Genomic DNA, 20945 nt, shown 5'->3' with positions numbered 1-20945 from the left:
ATCAACCTCTGCTTTAAATATACATAAAGACTTGGTTTCCATAGGTGTCTCCACAGGAACCATCAAAAGCTCTTCATAACACAAGCCATTCAATCCTGGAATCATTTTCACAAACCTCTTTTGAACCCCTTCCATTTTCAGCACACCTTTTCTAAGATAAGGGGCCAAAACTGTTCACAATGCTCCAAGTGAGGCCTCACCAGTGATTTATAAAGTCTCAATATTACATCCTTGCTTTCATATTCTAGTCCTCTTGAAATGAATGCTGGCATTGCATTTGCCTTCCTCACCATGGACTCAACCTGCAAATTAACCTTTAGGGCATCCTGCACAAGGACTCCCAAGTCTCTTTATGTCTCAATTTTTTTTTTGTATTTTCTCTCCATTTAGAAAAATAGTCAACCCTTTCATTTCTTCTACCAAAGTGCATGACCATACTCTTCCTGACACTGTATTCCATCTGCCATTTCTTTGCCAACATAAGAGATTCTTAGATAGACAAATGGATGAGAGAACAATGGAGGGCTATGTAGGAGGGAGAGGGTAAATTGCTCTTGGAGCAGGTTAAAAGGTTGACACAACATAGTGAATTGTAGGGTATGCACTGAACTGTCATGTTTAATGGTCTATTGTCACCTTGTGGTCTGTGGGAGCTGCCTGTGCACAAATTGAATGCTGCATCTCTTCCATGCAACAATGGCTACACTACAGAAAAGCAGCTTCTCTGGATGGAAGGGACTGCAGGTATCCTGAGACCATCCCTTTCTGTGCCTTTCACTCCTTCCAAACAACACAACTGCCATACGAGTAAAGTGTCTACCTGGAATCGTCGCATGTCTCTGGGATTACCAGCGTTTTTCAAACAGTTCTGATTGCACTTGAGGAAGAATTTTAGGAAGAATCTGCAAAGAGGAAATCAGACATAGGTTAGTGTGAGGAGGTTCAGCAGAAAGAATGAACACAGCACACGGTCTGAATGAAGTATAACATGCTTCAAAATGTATTATTGCAGTCACAAGAGTAGTCCGTTCCGCCTTCAAAGTTCAAAGTTCAAAGTAAGTTTCTTATCAAAGTATACATATGTCACCATATACAACACTGAGATTCTTTTTCTTGGGGGCATTCAAAGTAGATACAAAGAAATTCAATAGAATCAATGAAAATCATGCTTTGCTGCACGTTTGACTGCTTGGTGGAGGGTGTAGATGCTTTTTTACTGGTGGGGGGGGTTCGTCGCTCTGCTTCTGTTTATTCTTGGGAGGGAGGAGCCCAGGGAGGGGGTTTGGGGTTCTAACATTTAACTGTCATTCATTCTTTGGGGCATTCCTCTGCTTTTGTGGATGTTTGTGAAGAAAAAGAATTTCAGGATGTACATTTCTCTGACATTAAATTGAACCTACTGAACCTATTGAAAAACTACCCACAAACAAAAGCTGACAAACAATCAATGTGGAAAAGAAGACAAACAGTGAAAATAAAAAAAAAATGAAGTAATAATAATAATAAATAACTTAATAATATCAAGAATATGAGTTGCTCAGTACTGTTCAAAAGACTTAGGCCCATATATATAGCTTGGGTGCCTAAGGTATTTGTATAGTACTGTAGCAATTTTGATGCTGCCACAAAAAAAAACATATTTCATGACATATGTGAGTAATGATAAACCTGATTCTGATCTGGGTCTCTGTTGTGGACTGAGAGTGGGAAGGAGGCAGGGAGAGGGGAATCATGTTTGGGAACAGGGGAAGGGAGAGGGGAGGGCGCAAGAAGCAACAGAGAGACATTTTGTAAAGATCAATAAACCAATTATTTGGAATCAAATGACCTTCCCTGGTGCCTCAGGTCTGGGTGTGTCTGCACACGTGCCCCCCTCCCTGCCCGGCCCATCTTTCTCTGCCACCTGTATCACACGCTTCCCGCGGCGCTCCACCCTTGCCATTCCCAATATCCTTTGCTCCCACCAGAGTTACAATTTTACTTTCTGCTCCACATTGACAAATACAATACTCTGCAAAAGTCTTAGACATCCGATGTGCCTAAGACTTTTGCGCAGTCCTGTAGCCAGTGACTGGTTACTACATTACAACAAAACCTTCCCAACTACTATAATTTGCTTTTAGATTTATAAGGTTGTGGACGAAGCTACGTAAATACAAGTCTTTCTTGCGCCTCCACAAAGACAAATCACGAGCTAACACAATCCGCACATTGCCACTCTGTGATGCTGTAATGTGGGTTTGTGCTGACACACAAACACCTAGCATCCTAAGCGAGAGGAGAGAACCATCCTAAAGCTCTTTGACGGCCCGAACACATGGCCAGCAAAACGTTTTTTTTTAAAAGGAGTGTTATAAACAGGGTGTATATTTAGTCCCATGCTGAGTAATCATATATCGTGTCTGTCTAAAACTCTGGTTAGGTCACACTTCCCACTCTCATCAGGGAAGAGACTACGCAGCATCCATGTCAGGACCACCAGACTCAATAACAGTTCCTTCCCCCAAGCCGTCAGGCTGATCAACACCTCCAGCCATTACCCCATGTATCCACACTCCTCACCACCACTATTTAACCACTTCCTCGTACAGTCACCTTATATGCAGACACTCCTGTACCTAGCATCACTTTATGTACATAAGGTCCCTCCAGATGCTGTGGTTGGAAACATCTGCGACGATGGGGTCCAAGCCTTCAAGAGTCGAGTGCACAAACACCTATCATCTCTGGGAGGGAAGTCATATGCTTCTTCATAAGCTATCATGAAGGGGACCAGGATGGCAATGCTTGGTTGTTGGTAGGTAGGGTTAATACCTGACTTTCAAGAGCACTTGTGAGTTATGTTCCGGCTGGACTTAGTCCTTAAACTGCTGGAGAATAGTACAGAAAGAACAGGTGCTGTTTTCTCCCAGTAGGGATTAGTTTTTAGTTCCAAGTGCTCCTGCCACGTTTTGTCACCCTGCAACCTTATCCTTCAATTTCTTTCAATTATGGAGGACAGCAAGTGTATAAATGTCTCTCTCCAGCAGACTTCATCATGATCATCATGACTCCAGTATTTCTACTACTTGTTAATTGTACATGTGATTTTTTTTGTGTTCTATCGCTGAGCAGCAGTGAATCATCTGATTGGCCTATCAGAGTTCTCTTTGGGAACTAGTTGACTTGATCAGCATTTCTGATCTGGCCATTGTTCACGATTGCATTTAATAAAACAAATATATAATCAGTCTCAGTATACATACAAAGATGTATAAATCTTATGTACTTATATTTGTCTTTTTGTGTTCTTTATATTTCTTGTGTTTTTTATGCTGCATCAGATCCAGAGTAACAACTATTTCATTCTCCTTTACACCTATATACCGATGACTGACAAACTTGAATTTAGAGTATTGCATTCAATTGTGGCCCCATTATTATAGGAAGGACATGGAGGCATTAGAGAGGATGCAGAGGAGGTTTACCAGGATGCCCCCTGGTTAGTAGGACAAGTGAAATGAGGAGAAGTTGGACAAGATGGAGATAGAGGGACAGTGGGGTGTAGATGTCTCTGTAGAACAGAGATGAGGTGGAATTTCTTAAACTAGAGGGTGGTGAATCTGTGGAACTAATTGCCACAGTCAGCTGTGGAGGCCAAATCATTGGGCATATTTAAAGTGGAAGTTGATAGGTTCTTGATTAGTAAGGGCATCAATGGTTATGGGGAGAATGGGGCTGAGAGGGATAATAAATAAACTATGGTGGAGTAGTCTCAAAGTTCAAAGTACATCTATTACCAAAGCACACATATGTCACCATATACAACCCTGAGATTCATTGTCTTGCGTGCATACACAATAAATCCATAGAATAATAACCATAACAGAATCAATGAAAGACCACACCAACCAGTGGGCAAAAGACTACAAACTGCACCAATACAAAATAAATAATTTTTATAGCCCTTAGGGTTTATTGGTTCTGGGAACATTTCAATGATGGGCCAAGTGAAGGTGAGTGAAGTTAATCCTCTGGTTCAGGAGCTTGACTGATGGTTGATTAACTCGATTAGCTGAATGGCCTAATTCTGCTCCTATGTCTTATTATCTGATGGTGATTTTTCTGTAGTGGCGGAAGGTGAGGGGAAATTTGATTGAAGTTGGTAAGATTACGAGAGGCATAGATCAGAGTTGACAGCCAGTATCTTTTTCCCAGGATTGAAATACTTAGTACTTGAGGGTATGTATTTAAAGTGACAGGGGGATACACATAGAACAGCACAGCACAGTGTAGGCCCTCAGTCCATAAAGTTACGCGGAGCTTTTAACCTATTCTAAGATCAAGCTAGCCCTTCCCTCCTACAAGCTCTTCACTTTTCTGTCAACTACATGCCTTTTTTAAACGTCTCTAATGTATCTACCACCACCCACACTCCCAGCACTCTCTGCGTAAAAAGCCTACCTCTGACATTTCCTCCAATTACCTTAAAATTATGCCCCCTGGGAAATAAGTCTTTGGCTGTCCACTCTATCCATGCCCCTTTTCATCCTGTGCAGCTCTATTGAGTAACCTCTTCTCCTTCACTCCAAAGAGAAAAACCTCTAGCTCAGTCAGACCATCCTCATAAGACAAGGTCTCCAATCCAGGCAGGAAACACCCGGTAAGTCTTCTCTGCGGCCTCTCCAAAGTGCAGGTTTTTATACAGAGATTGGCTGGGGCCTGAACGGGCTGTCTGGACATGTGGTAATTGAAGATCAGCCAGAAGGACAGAGGTATTGATACCAGTGTACTGAAGGAGGCCAACAGGAACAGCATCTCCACCAGTGTGGATAAAGCAACACCACCTCTGATGGATAGGCCATGCACTGCAGACAGTGGGGAGGGTTGTGCCTGTGATGGATCTGGCTGAGTCTCGGCTGCTCCTTGTGATCCACGACTGGCTTGCTCCCCTCCAGGTTACTGAGCACGCTGACCTGTCTACAGAGCAGCAAGATAGATAGATAGACATGCTTTATTGATCCTGAGGGAAATCGGGTTTCATTACAGTTGCACCAACCAAGAATAGAATATAAATTCAATATACACTTCCAGCCTCAGTGAAACTAACAAACCATGTGCTGCATATCTCGAACGTAGAACGTTGAACAGGCCATCACCGTGCAGGCCCTTCAGTCCAGGATGTTGTGCTAAAGTAATTAATCTAATGACTTCTAATCGATCTAGTCCCTCTTCCCCACACTTTGACTATATCCCTCACTTTTCTGCATATCGATCTGCCTTCCTAGGAGTCTCTTAAAACACTCCTCCGCTACCTGCCTTTTGAGTGGTGCAATCACTCAAGTCACGTATGATGTTCTCCTAAACCAGGGGCTCCCAACCTGGGGTCCATGGATGCCTTCCTTAACGGCATTGGTCCATGGCATCAAAAAGGTTGGGAACCACTGCCCTAAAGGTTTGTATATTGGTGGGTCCTCAGGTGGCTGTAGACTCCAGTCGGGGATTCACATATTCTGGTAACCGTGTGGACCGAGAAAGTGGTGGTTGGTCTTTCGGTTGTTCACTCTCTCCTTTCAGAGCTGCCTTTGGCTCTCAGCAGCACAGTGGAGGTCGCTCCCACATACCGCAGCTCCCTTTTAGAATATAGATTATGAAGACACATAGTCCTCTTTTATTGTCATTTAGTAATGCATGCATTAAGAAATGATACATTATTTCCTCCGGTGTGATATCACAAAACACAGGACAGACCAAGACTGAAAAAACTGACAAAACTACATAATTATAACATATATTTACAACAGTGCAACAATACCATAACTTGATGAAGAAGTCCATGAACACAGTACAGTTCAAAGTTTCTCAAATGTCCCACATCTCACACAGACGGGAGAGGGAAGAAAAACCCTCCCTGCCATGCCGACCACAATCCGACTCTGAGTCATTCGAAAACTTCGAGCTCTGATCAGCTCTCCGACACCGAGTACTGAGCGCCATCTCTGTCCGAACGATTCGACCTCCTTCTCGGTCGCCAAATGCAGGCAAGGCCGGGGATTTTGAGGCCTACCCTCCAGAAGATTCCCGACCACACAGTAACGACAGCAGCGAACAGGCATTTCAGAAATTTCTCCAGATATTCCTCTGTGCTTTCACGTCCATTCTCTATCAAATCAGAATTGTCCATGGCCTCTATTTAACAGATACAATATCATTTTTCACCGGAAGGCTGTGCACACGCAGGCGCGCCGCCATCTTCTCCTCCTGCGGAAGGATTTCTCTTGAACAGATTTCCTCAAGATGTATCTATTAAGAGCAATGTTTTCCCAGTTTTTAAGAGATTCAAGAGATTCAGGGTTGTTTAATGTCATTTCTAGTGCACAGGTGTAAAGAGAATGAAATAACTGTTACTCCGGATCTGGTGCCGCACAAAAAGAAACACTATAAGATAAAGAACACCCATAAAAATAAAAATAACACGATAAATATGTGGCCCTATGTTGGATGGGGTCGACCATGAATGTTGTGCCCTAGCTGTTTAAATCAATACACAAGCCAGGGGTGTACAAGATTGAGAACAAGCTGTTGCCTATGCATCAGGCTCCACAACTCCAAGCAGCTGATGAATCCAAAGGAACAGCAGAGATCAATGCAGTTTGCGTGTTACCAGTCAGCACTGAACTCAATGTAGAACTATCTTAGGGACTCCGGATTTTCCTTTGGGATTTACTCCTGAAGCCTTCCCCATGAGTGAGTATTGCTGCAAAGCAATGGGAGGTTGGATATCAGAGTTTTCCTTCTCTTTCTCATCTTCATGTATAAATACACAAGATAGCTTAAATATATAGATTGATTGTATGTATATAAAGTGATACCAGGCACAGGATGTCTGTTCATACGGTGCAATATAATGTCGGTTAATAAAGTGTAGATGTAATTTGAATTTCTTCAGGCTGATTTTGAGATTATCTTTGAAGTGTTTCCCTTGCCCACCAGGGGCAGATTGACCTTCCTTCAGCAGAGGATAAAGAATCTGCTTGGTGAGATGTGAGTCATCCCACTGACTGCAATTTTGCCCTATCATCTGCCTGTCCTTCCTCACAGTCTCACTACACACTACATCTAATTGTATACCACCTGACCCATTGTCAGGATGCTGTTCATCGACTGTAGCTCAGCATTTAATGCCATCATTCCCACAATCCTGGCCTCTGTACCTCCCTCTGCAACTGGATGTTCAACTTCCTAACCGGAGGACCACAGTCTGTGTGGATTGGTGGTAACATATCCTCCTTACTGACAATCAAAACTGGCGCACTTCAGGGGTGTGTGCTTAGCCCACTGCTGTACTCTCTGTATACACATGACTGTGTGGCTAGGCATAGCTCAAATACCATTTACAAGTTTGCTGACAATACAACCATTGTTGGTAGAATCTCAGGTGGTGACGAGAGGGCATACAGGAGTGAGATATGCCAACTAGTGGAGTGGTGCCACAGCAACAACCTGGCACTCAACGTCAGTAAGACGAAAGAGCTGATTGTGGACTTCAGGAAGGGTAAGACGAAGGAACACATACCAATCCTCATAGAGGGATCAGAAGTGGAGAGAATGAGCAGCTTCAAGTTCCTGAGTGTCAAGATCTCTGAGGATCTAACCTGGTCCCAACATATTGATGTAGTCATAAAGAAGGCAAGACAGCGGCTATACTTTATTCCGAACTTGAAGAGATTTGACATCTCTTCAAATACACTCAAAAACTTCTATAATTGTACCGTGGAGAGCATTCTGACAGGCTGCATCACTGTCTGGTGTGGAGGGGCTACTGCACAGGACCGAAAGAAGCTGCAGAAAGTTGTAAATCTAGTCAGCTCCATCTTGGGTACTAGCCTACAAAGTACCCAGGACATCTTTAGGAACCGGTGTCTCAGAAAGGCAGCATCCATTATTAAGGACTTCCAGCACCCAGGGCATGCCCTTTTCTCACTGTTACCATCAGATGGGAGATACAGAAGCCTGAAGACACACACTCAGCGATTCAGGAACAGCTTCTTCCCCTCTGCCATCCAATTCCTGAATGGACATTGAAGTTTAGGACACTACCTAACTTTATTTGGTACATTCTGTTTTTGCACATTTTTAAAATCTATTCAATATACATAATTGATTTACTTGTTTATTTATTATTATGTTTTATTTTTTCTCTCTCACTCTGCTAGATTATGTATTGCATTGAACTGCTGCTGCTAAGTTAACAAATTTCACGTCACATGCCGGTGATAATAAACCTGATTCTGATTCAGCCCTATCACTCCGGTTCACATCTCCCTGCCAAGTTAGTTTAAACCCTCCCCAACGGCCCTAGCAAATCTGTCCTCAAGGATATTGGTCCACCTTGGGTTCAGGTGAAACCCGTCCCTTTTGTACAGGTCATACTTTCTTTAGACGAGATGCCAATGATCCAGAAATTTGAAGCGCTGCCCCCTGCACCAGTTCCTCAGCCACACATTCATCTGCCAAATTATCCTATTCTTACCCTCACTGGCACGTGGCATAGGCAGCAATCTACAGATTACTACCCTGGAGGTGCTGCTTTTCAGTTTTCTGGCAAACCCGCTGTTTTTTCTCTTCAGGACTTCCTCCCTTTTCCTACTTATATCATCAGTGCCCATATGTAACAAAACTTCTGGCTGTCCACCTTCCCCCTTGAGAATGCCAGAAGCTGATCTGAGATGCCCCTAACCCTGCCACTTTGGGGGCAACATACCATCTGGATGTCTCTTTCACATCCACAGAATTTCATGTTTACTGCTCCAACTATGAATCTCCTATCACTACTGCTGTCCTCTTCTCCCATCTTCCCTTCCGAGCCACGGTGCCAGAGTCTGTGCCAGAGACCTGGTCACTGTGGCTCACTCTGATAGGTCGACCCCCTCAATAGTAAACAAAGTGGTATACTTATTATGAGAGGAACGGCCACACACGTACTCTGCACTGGCTGTCCATTTTCTTTCTCTCTCCTGACAATCACCCAGATACCTACTTCCTGCAACTGAGGTGTGACTACCCCCTTGTAGCTCCTGCTAACACCTCCTCAATTTCCCATATGAGTCAAAGGTCATCCAGCTGCACCTCCAGTTCCTTCACACATTCTCTGAGGAGCTGCAGCTTGGTGCACCCGGTGCAGATGTGGTTGTCCAGGAAACTGGAGGTCTCCCAGAACTCCCACCTTACACAAAGAACACAACACAACCCCTGGAGCTATTCTTCCTGCACTAACTGCGCGCTACAAGACGGGAAATGAAGAAGAAACTCACCCGAGCCTGTTAATCCAAAGTATCCCCACTCTAACACTGGCTCACTCACACAATGGCCACTCCACTTGTCCCTACCTTACTTACTTTTATCCATCCCTGCTAATGAATTGCAGGAAGAAGCTGAAAGCCAGTGAACACTACCCTTTAAATCGCTCACCCAACCTTTGGCTCCTTAAGGTTGTTATAGCTCATGGTGGTAATGCCGAAAAGCTTCCACTACCTATGAAAAGCTCCCAATGGTGTGTGCCTCAAATATCGTCTGACAACCAAGTCTAGCTCCTGGCTACTAAACTCAGCGGAACCATTTCTACTGCCAGGAGAAGGGGCAAAGGTGGGTTCCTGGCACCTTAAAACCAGTCGCTTCGGGCAGATGGGTCTCATCAGCCGTGGCTGGCAGCTCACTTTGGAGAAGGAAAACAGAACTCAAACCTCCGCTGCCTTGTGGCTATACCCACTCATGGGAAAGGCTTCAGGAGTAAACCCCAAGGGAAAAATCTGGATCTGGAGTCTCTGAGGCAGTCCTGCATTGGGTTCAGCACTGACTGGCAACTGTATCAGTCTCTGCCGCTCCTTTAAGTTCATTGGATGTGTGGAGAGGGGGAGTTTGCTCTCCATATTGTACTGCCTTGACTTGTGCATCTAGACAGCTTGGACACAACATCCATGGTCGACACTGACTGATGGAGGCCTCACTCACTCACCCCTACCTGTGTGGAACCTTCACTTGGCTTTCATTGTGGCGCCAGAAAGAAATTCCATGAATGGATAAGCAAAGAAGGCGGGAGGAGAAGATGGCGACACGACGCAGAGCACACAGCTCTCCGGTGAAATAATGTCGTATTTGTAAGTAGGATGCCGTGCACAATTCTGATTTGATGGAGACAGAAATGAGAAGCACAGAGGAACATCTGGAGAAACTTTTGAAACGCCCAATTCACTGCCGCTGCTACTGTGCGATCGAGAATCTCCGGAGGGAAGGCCCCAGAATCCCCAGCTTTGCCTGCTACTGGCGACTGAGGCTGGGGTCGGAGCGTTCGGCTATTGCATTAGAACCTCTTGCAATTGCCATTCGAGAATCTCCAAATATTACTGGGATAACTCGGGGCTTAAAGTCCCATAAACTATCACTCTATGCTGATGATTTACTTTTATATATTTCTAATCCTCAAAAATCCATCCCGGCTGTTTTAGAGCTATTAGCACAATTTGGTCTTTTCTCAGGTTATAAATTAAATCTTAGTAAGAGTGAACTCTTTCCGATTAATAAACAACTTCCCTTATATTATAAATTTCCATTTAAATTGATTAATAATTATTTTTCATATCTTGGGATTAAAATTACTTGTAAATACAAAGATTTATTTAAGACTAACTTTTTACCATTAATAGACCATATTACTCAACTTTCATCTAAATGGTTTCCTTTATTGGAACTTTGATTGGTCGTATTAATGCAGTTAAGATGTTTTTTTTGCCAAAATTTTTATATATATTTCAGGCATTACCAATCTTTGTTCCAAAATCTTTTTTTGACAAAGTTGACTCTAAAATTTCTTCATTTATTTGGCAGAATAAAAACCCGAGACTGGGTAAAATACATTTACAGAAAGCTAAGAGAGATGGAGGCTTAGCATTACCAAACTTTAGATTTTATTATTGGGCAATTAATATTCGACGTATGAAATTCTGGTTACTTGACCAGGATATACTATCCATTCCTAAATGGGTAGCATTGGAATTACAATCTGTTCAGGGTTTTACACTTGGCTCTATTTTAGGTTCCTCTCTTCCTTTTGATTTGAAACGCCTTAAACAGGTATCTAACCCGATAGTTAAATATACCTTACGTATTTGGCTTCAATTCAGAAAATTTTTCGATCTTAATCAATTTGGGGTTAGCGATTCCTATTTTAGGTAACATATTTTTTCCTCCCTCTTTTACGGATCGTGCTTTTCAAATTTGGAAGACTAAGGGTATTTCACGGTTTTTGGATTTATTTTTAGATGGTTCCCTTATGTCTTTTGAACAATTATCTAATAAATATAACTTATCAAGAATGCATTTTTTTAGATATCTACAAGTTAGAAATTTCCTAAGTACTATACTTTCTTCCTTTCCAATGCTTCCTCCTACATACATTTTAGATACTATAATTAACCTTAATCCATGTCAGAAAGGTGCATCGGCTATGATTTATAATATTATTATGAAACTTAGGAAAGCTCCATTTGATAAGATTAGGGTAGATTGGGAACAGGAATTGGGGTTTACCATTTCCGTGGATGACTGGGGGCAGATTTTACAATTAGTCAATACTTCCTCTATCTGTGCTAAACATTCCCTAATTCGATTTAAAGTTGTTCATAGAGCACATATGTCCAAAGATAAGTTAGCGTGCTTTTATTCTCATATTAATCCTTTTTGTGATAGATGTCCGGGGCAGATAGCCTCTTTAACTCATATGTTTTGGTCTTGCCCTACTTTGGAAACTTTTTGGAGAGACATTTTTAATATTATCTCCAAGGTATTGAATATAGATATCTCTCCTCACTCTATTACTGCTATCTTTGGACTACCTAAAATTTCCAGTAATCTTTCTCCTTCAGCCCGTAGAATGATTGCATTTCTTACTTTAATGGCGAAAAGATGTATCTTACAACATTGGAAAGAGCTTAATGCTCCAACTACCTTTTTTTGGTTTTCTCAGACGATATTATGCTTGAATCTGGAGAAAATTAGAAGCAATCTTTATGACTCCTCATTTAAATTTGAACAGACTTGGAGATCTTTTATTCAATATTTTCATTTAATGTAATATATACCCTTCTTGTTTTTTTTACTGTTTTTAATGGAGGTCGGGATTGAGGACGTGATTTTAAGTTTAACTCTGTTTGGTTTCAAGTTAGCCCATTGCTTTGCTTTGCTTTTAGTTAGTTGCACGGTGGGTTTTTTTTGGGGGTTTTTTTTTTTCCTTTTCTCTATTGATATATATATAAAATTAGTATACTATTATGTTACCTTGGTATGTTATGTTTAAATTACATTGTTTGTAGTATTTTTTTGTATTAATATCTTCTGTAATTTTATTATATTCTAACAGTGTATTATTGTCTATACCTTTTTGTATACTTATTCAATAAAAAGATTTAAAAAGAAAGAAAAGAAGCGTTCGGCAGAGATGGTGCTCGGTACTCAGTGTCGGAGGGCTGATCGGAGCTCGAAGTTTTCGGACGACTCAGAGTCAGACTGTGGTCAGGCATGGCAGGGTGAGTTTTCTTTCTTTTCCCATCTGCGTGAGATGTGGGACTTTCAAGAGACTTTGAACTTTTTTACTGTGCCCATGGCCTGTTCTTCATCAAGTTATGGTATTGTTGCACTGTTGTAACTATATATTATAATTATGTGTTTTTTTTCAGTTTTTCTGTCTTGGTCTGTCCTGTGTTTTTATGATATCACACCGGAGGAATATTGTATCATTTCTTAATGCATGCATTACTAAATGACAATAAAAGAGGACTGCGTGTCCTCATAATCTAATCTAAAAATCTAAAAGTACTGTATAAATAGTCATTGATTTAGAGATACAGCACAGAACAGGTCCTTCAGTTCCAACGAGCCATACCATCCAGTAGCCCACCTATTTAACCTTACCTGAATCACAGGACAATTTAAAATGACCAATTAACCAATTAACCCATATGTTTTTGGATTGTGGGCAATCGATGTCAGTAAAACCAAAGAGCTGGTTCTTGACTTCAGTAGGGGAGTGGTGCACAAGCTCCTGTCTACATCAACAGCATTGAGGTCAAGAGGGTTGAAAGCTCTAAGCTCCTAGGAGAGAACATCACCAATAGCCCTGAACCGGTCCAACCATGCAGTTGCTACAGCCAAGTAAGTTCACCAATGTCTCTACTTCCTCAGGAGGCTAAAGATTTGCCATTCCCCCTTGACCCTCACCAATTTACACCCATGAACAATAGAAAGTGTCTTGGCTTGGTAAGGCAACTGCTCTGCCTATGTCCAGAAGAATTTGCAGAGAGCAGTGGACATAGCTCACCACATAGCAGTGGACATAGAAAGCAGCCTCCGTTCCGTGGATTCTGTCTACACTTCTCTCTACTGCTTCCTACTTGTTAAAGCAGTCTACATAATCAACAATTCCATCTAGCCTCTCTTTTCCACCATCCCATCAGGTAGGAAATACAAAAGCCTGAAAGCAGGTACTACCAGGCTCCAGGACAGCAGCTTCTGTCCCACTGTGAACAGACTCTGGAATGGTCCATAGTATGCTAGGGTGGCTTCTTGCTGTACTTTTCACGTACGTGTATTTGTATGTGTGCACGTGCGCACAGTACTGGATTTGTCAATGTGGAGTGGACAGTGAGTTTGTAAATCTGCCGGGAATAAAGGATGTTGGGAATGGTGAGTGGAGGGCCATGGAAAGGGTGTGGAACATATGGCAGAGAAGGAGTGCTGGGACGGGTGCGATTGTGGCATGGGTACAGACACACCCAGCCCTGAGACACCAGGCAAGGTAATTTGATTCCAAACAATTAGTTTATTGATCTTTACAGAATATCTCTCTGGTGCTTCCTATTCCCTTCCCCTTTTCCCAACAATGATTCCCCTTTCCCTGCCCCCTTCCCACTCTGGAATTGATGGCTTTGTTGCAAAGTTTTCAGAAGATACGAAGATAGGTGGAGGGCAGGTATTTTTGCGGAAATAAAGAGCCTACAGAAGGACTTAGACAGATTAGGAGAAAGGGCAAAGAAATGGCAGGTGGAATATAGTGTTGGGAAGGGTATGGTCATGCACTTTGGTAGAAGAAATGACAGGGTTGACTATTTTCTAAATGCAGAGAAAATACAAAAATCTGAGGTGCAAAAGGGCTTGAGAATCCTTGTGCAGGATTCCTTAAAGGTTAAGTTGCAGGTTGAGTCTGTGGTGAGGAAGGCACGTGTGATGTTAGCATTCATTTCAAGAGGACTACAATATAAAAACAAGGATGTGATGTTGACACTTCAGAAGTGAGGTGAGGCCTCACTTGGAGCATTGCGAACAGTTTTGGGCTCCTGGTCTTAGTAAGGATATAATGAAACTGGAGAGGGTTCAAAGGTGGTTCACAAAAATAAATCCAGGATTGAACATCGAATTCTCAAACTTCCCGTAATTGCCTCCACCCACTTCACCATTCCCCTTTCCCGTTTCCATCTCTCACCATATCTCCTTACCTGTCCATCATCTTCCTCTGATTCTCATCCCCTTTCCCTTTCTTCCATGGCCTTCTGTCCTCTCCTATCAGATTCCCCCTTCTCCAGCCCTTTAGCTCTTTCACCAATCAACTTCCCAGCTCTTTACTTTACCCCTCTTCCCTCCCAGTTTCACTTGTCACCTACTACCTTATACTTCTTCCTCTCCTCCCCCAGCTTCTTACTCTGATTTCTTATCTCTTTTCCCGTCCTGATGAAGGGTCTCAGTCTATTTAAGGCGGAGGTTGATCTTGATTGGTCAGACTATGAAGGGATACGGGGAGGGATGGAAGGCAGAAGATTGAGGCTGAGAGGAAAAAGGGCTCAGGTATCTTGAAATGGCAGAGCAGACTTGATGGGACAAATGGCCTAATTCTGCTCCTACGTCTTATGGTCTTTTGGTGTTACGGTCTTAATCCACAATAGAGGCCCATATCAGAATCAGGTTAACATAGAAACATAGAAAATAGGTGCAGGAGTAGGCCATTCAGCCCTTCGAGCCTGCACCACCATTTATTATGATCATGGCTGATCCTCCAACTCAGAACCCCGCCCCAGCCTTCCCTCCATACCCCCTGACCCCCGTAGCCACAAGGGCCATATCTAACTCCCTTTTAAATATAGCCAATGAACTGGCCTCAACTGTTTCCTGTGGCAGAGAATTCCACAGATTCACCACTCTCTGTGTGAAGAAGTTTTTCCTAATCTCGGTCCTAAAAGGCTTCCCCTCTATCCTCAAACTGTGGCCCCTCGTTCTGGACTTCCCCAACATCGGGAACAATCTTCCTGCATCTAGCCTGTCCAATCCCTTTAGGATCTTATACGTTTCAATCAGATCCCCCCTCAATCTTCTAAATTCCAACGAGTACAAGCCCAGTTCATCCAGTCTTTCTTCATATGAAAGTCCTGCCATCCCAGGAATCAATCTGGTGAACCTTCTTTGTACTCCCTCTATGGCAAGCATGTCTTTCCTCAGATTAGGGGACCAAAACTGCACACAATACTCCAGGTGTGGTCTCACCAAGGCCTTGTACAACTGCAGTAGTACCTCCCTGCTCCTGTACTCGAATCCTCTCGCTATAAATGCCAGCATACCATTCGGCTTTTTCACCGCCTGCTGTACCTGCATGCCCACTTTCAATGACTGGTGTATAATGACACCCAGGTCTCGTTGCACCTCCCCTTTTCCTAATCGGCCACCATTCAGATAATAATCTGTTTTCCTATTTTTGCCACCAAAGTGGATAACTTCACGTTTATCCACATTAAATTGCATCTGCCATGAATTTGCCCACTCACCCAACCTATCCAAGTCACCCTGCATCCTCTTAGCATCCTCCTCACAGCTAACACTGCCACCCAGCTTCGTGTCATCCGCAAACTTGGAGATGCTGCATTTAATTCCCTCATCCAAGTCATTAATATATATTGTAAACATCTGGGGTCCCAGCACTGAGCCTTGCAGTACCCCACTAGTCACCGCCTGCCATTCTGAAAAGGTCCCGTTTATTCCCACTCTTTGCTTCCTGTCTGCTAACCAATTCTCCACCCACACCAATACCTTACCCCCAATACCGTGTGCTTTAAGTTTGCACACTAATCTCCTGTGTGGGACCTTGTCAAAAGCCTTTTGAAAATCCAAATATACCACATCCACTGGTTCTCCCCTATCCACTCTACTAGTTACATCCTCAAAAAATTCTATGAGATTCGTCAGACATGATTTTCCTTTCACAAATCCATGCTGACTTTGTCCGATCATTTCACCGCTTTCCAAATGTGCTGTTATCACATCCTTGATAACTGACGCCAGCAGTTTCCCCACCACCGACGTTAGGCTAACTGGTCTATAATTCCCCGGTTTCTCTCTCCCTCCTTTTTTAAAAAGTGGAGTTACATTAGCCACCCTCCAATCCTCAGGAACTAGTCCAGAATCTAACGAGTTTTGAAAAATTATCACTAATGCATCCACTATTTCTTGGGCTACTTCCTTTAGCACTCTGGGATGCAGACCATCTGGCCCTGTTGATCATCATTTACATATATTATCATTAGTTTTTTTGCAGCAGCAGTACAGTGCAATACAAAAAAATACTACAGTAGTGTGCAAAGGTCCGAGCTATATATATTTGCCTAAGGCTTTTGCACAAGCCTGTATTTTTGTGTGTGTGTGTGTGTGTGTGTGTGTGTGTGTGTGTGTGTGTGCGCGCGCGCGTGTGCGTGCGTGTGTGTGTGTGCGTGCGTGTGTGTGTGTGTGTGCGTGTCTGTGTGTGAGAGAGAGAGAGAGAGAAACTTGCTAAACTTGTTGCTTTGAGACAGCAGTACAGTGCAATACATTTTTTTAAATCACAAGAAGTTACATTACGAAAAATATATAACAACAGTAATGCAAAAAGGGAGCAAAACAGTGAGGTAGTTTCCATGAGTTCATGGATGATTCAGAAACCTGATGATGCGGAGGGGAAGAAGATGTTCCTGCAACATTGACTCTAGGAGTCTTTGGTCTCCTGTACCTCCTCTCTGATGGTAGTAATGTGAAGAGGGTATGTCGTGGATGGTGGGGCTCATTATGATGAACTATGGAAAAGGCTAAATTAGATCTTACATTTTTACATGCCCAGGCGACATGCAATGCTTTGCAATTAATGTAAACTGGTCACATTATAATGTTTACCTGCAGTTAGTGATTATTGAAATTTTGTAGAAATGCACATCAGAACACAGCCCATTTGAGCTCCCTGTCCCCTCTTCCTTTCTGTTTCCGTCACCTCCCCTGAAACCACTTGGAGGTACTGATTGTAATCTCTGGAAGAAGTCAGTCTCCATTCCCCATCATCTGCGCGCTCCTCCTTCATTAGATGGTCTGATCCTGCCTTGTGTTCGGTTAATGCCTTTCAAGTTTCAGTAACGAGGGTGAACCTTCACAGGCAGATAATCCCTTTGCTCCAGAGGCACCAGGCTCACTGTATCCTTCCCAAATGCAATTAACCCTCACTCTGCCAAGCTCCTCTTCTATGCCTGGGTATTGTCTTCACAGAACTACTGGGAAACCCTATTCCCTTTGATGACCTTAGAATATCTAATGGGAAGTCAAGAGAAGACATACCAGTCCTCACTGAGAGGTCAGCAGTGGGAAGTGTTTGCGGTTTCAAGTTCTTGAGTGTCAACACCCAACATATTGACGGAAACATGAAGAAGATGCACCAGCATCTATACTTCATTGGAACCTTGAGGAGATTTGGTATGTCACCAAAGAATCTCGCAAATGTCTACTGATGTACCAAGGAGAGCAATCTAACTGGCTTCATCACCTCCTGGAATGGAAGCTCCAACGTGCAGGATTCAAGGAGCCTGCAAAGTGTTGCAGACTCAGTCAGTTCTACCATGGGCACAACCCTCCCCACCATTAAGGACATCTTCAAAACGCTGTGCCTCAGGAAGGCTACATCCATCATTTGGACATGTCTTCTTCTCATTACTACCATCAGGAGAAGGTACAAGAGCCGGAAAACCCATACTCAACAGTTTAGGAAGAGCTTTTCCCCTCTGTTAGCAGAATTCAAATTAAATTTATCATTAAAGTACATATGTGTTCAAAGTATATTTATTAGCAAAGAACATACAAATTATGTGTTATAACAACAGGAATTCTGCAGATGCTGGAAATTCAAGCAACATATATCAAAGTTGCTGGTGAACGCAGCAGGCCAAGCAGCATCTCTAGGAAGAGGTGCAGTCGACGTTTCAGGCCGAGACCCTTCGTCAGGACTAACTGAAGGAAGAGTGAGTAAGGGATGCTGCCTGGCCTGCTGCGTTCACCAGCAACTTTGATGTGTGTTAAATGAAATACCCTATAGCATTAGCAGTAAAAGTCTTAACAAAAGCATTACATAGCGTTACATTAACCTGTCCATTACTGTGACACCCCATCTTAAACTTTATCCTCTGTCCAGCTCTTAGCTCCATCCCTCCCCCTCCTGTCTTCTCTTATCATTTTGGATCTCCCCCTCCCCCTCCCACTTTCAAATCTCTTACTATCTCTTCTTTCAGTTAGTCCTGACGAAGGGTCTCGGCCCGAAACGTCAACTGCACCTCTTCCTACAGATGCTGCTTGGCCTGCTGCGTTCACCAGCAACTTTAAATTATGTGTTATTATGTGTTGGCGCGTGGCCAGATGGTTAAGGCATTGGTCTAGTGATCTGAAGGTCGTGAGTTCGAGCCCCAGCTAAGGCAGTGTGTTGTGTCCTTGAGCAAGGCACTTAACCACACATTGCTCTGCGATGGCACCGGTGCCAAGCTGTATCGGCCCTAGTGCCCTTCCCTTGGGCAATATTGGAGGCATGGAGAGGGGAGACTTGCAGCATGGGCAACTGCCAGTCTTCCATACAACCTTGCTCATGCCTGTGCCCTGGAAAACCTTCCAAGGCGCAAATCCATGGTCTCACGAGACTAACGGATGCCTATTATTATACAACCTTGAAATTTGTTTACTCATAGGTAGACACAAAGCAAGAAATCCAAAGCAGCCAATTAAAGAATAAAAAATAACAATAAAAGACCAACTCCAAATATGCAAGAAAAGGAAAAAAAAATACAGATCATGTAAACAATTGAAGTGAACAACAGCAATCCGAACCAAAAATTGAGTCCTCAGATCCGAAGGCCAGAGCAGCTCAGAGTAGGCCCAAAGCCTCGCTTATCAGTTCATCATATTAGCGGGCACAGCCGTAGCCTCAGCATCATAGAGAGAGAGGAGTGAACATCACCATATACCACCCTTGGGTTCACTTTCTTGTGGGCATTCATAGTACAGACAAGGAAACTCAATAGAGAGGGGTTGGGGTTGGGTGGGGTTAACCATGGATGTTCCATTCCAGCTGGCTACATGATACACAAGGCAAGTCAGGGCAGTACAACACGGAGAGCAAGCTGTTGACCACACAGCTGATGAATCCAAACGGACGGCAGAGACCGGTACAGTTTAGCACCAGCCGCAAAGATACCAAGAAACAGAATAGAATCAATGAAAAAACTATGCACAAACAAAGATGGACAAAAAACAATGTGCAATGAGTGACAAATTGAATATAGAACATAGAACATCGAAATTTATAGCACATTACAGGCCCTTCAGCCCACAATGTTGTGCCGACCATGTAACCTACTCTAAAAACTGCCTAGAATTTCCTTAGCACATAGCCCTCTATTTTCTAAGCTCCATGTACCTATCTAAAAGTCTCTTAAAAGACCCTATTGTATCCACTTCCACTACTGCCACTGGCAGTGCATTCTACGCACCCCCACTCTCTGTGAAAAACTTACCCCTGACATCCCCTCGGTACCTACTTCCAAGCACCTTAAAACTATACCCCTTGTCTTAGCCATTTCAGCCCTGATAAAAGGCCTCTGACTATCCACACAGTCAACGCCCCTCATTGGGCAAATACAAAATGAAAAATAAAATAATAATAATAATAATAATGAATACTAAATAAATAATATTGAGAACAATATAATGGGGGTGGCATGGTAGCGTAGTGGATAGCATAACGCTTTACAGTACTGACGATCTGGGTTCAATACTAGCTGTAAGGAGTTTGTGCATTCTCTGCGTGACCGTGTGGGTTTCCTCCGGGTGCTTCGGTTTCCTCCCACAGTCCAAAGATGTACCGGTTGGTAGGTTAATTGGTCATTGTAAATTGCCCTGTAATTAGGCTCAGATTAAGTCAGGGTTGCTAGGCGGAGTGGTCAAAGGGCAAAAGGCCCTATCCTGCGCTGTATCTCTCTCAATCAATCAATCAATGAACAAGATTAGTAGAATTTCAAATTTCTGAACATTACCTTGCTATTCCTCTTTCACAATATTTAATAGGATAGATAGATAGATACTTTTTTGATCCCAAAGGAAATTGCAATGTCACAGTAGCATTACAAGTGTGCAGATATAAATATTAGAAGAGAAGAGGAAAGAATAAAAAAAAAGTTACCACAAACAGTCAACAGGAGGGGTCGTCACTTCCCTGGCTATAGGTTGACTCATTATAGAACCGAATGGCTAAGGGTAAACTTGACCTCATACAGTGCTCTTTAGAGCAGCGCGGTTGTCTTAGTCTTGTGATTTATTTACTGTAACATATAGTATTTTTATGTCTTCACTGTACTGCTACCACAAGAACATCAAATTCCATGGCATACGTCAATGATAATAAACCTGATTTTGATTCGGAAAAACTCACTTTGTAGAAGAATCTTAAGGAGTAGACAGGCAGTAGCGAAGTTGTATGGAAGTCTCCAGAGATGAAGACAAGATTGTGGAGACACACAAGAGACCAGAATCAAAGGAACATAGAAATTTCAGACAGCTCCTAGGGAACGTAGAGTTTACAGAGACTCTGTAGTGGG

General features: G+C 42.9%; 1 protein-coding gene across 1 annotated transcript in view; it reads right to left on the bottom strand.

Moving 5' to 3' along the window:
• Positions 1-20945, bottom strand: part of LOC134345011 (transcription factor COE3-like) — a 496949-nt gene that overhangs the window by 159307 nt on the left and 316697 nt on the right. The window contains exon 7 of the mRNA XM_063045143.1: positions 821-902. Coding sequence (XP_062901213.1) covers positions 821-902 — 82 coding nt within the window. The remainder of the gene's footprint in view (positions 1-820; positions 903-20945) is intronic.

Source organism: Mobula hypostoma, chromosome 4 (genome assembly GCF_963921235.1).
Source record: "Mobula hypostoma chromosome 4, sMobHyp1.1, whole genome shotgun sequence".
NCBI classification, from domain to species: domain Eukaryota; kingdom Metazoa; phylum Chordata; class Chondrichthyes; order Myliobatiformes; family Myliobatidae; genus Mobula; species Mobula hypostoma.
This window is presented reverse-complemented; position numbering and strand designations above follow the sequence as displayed.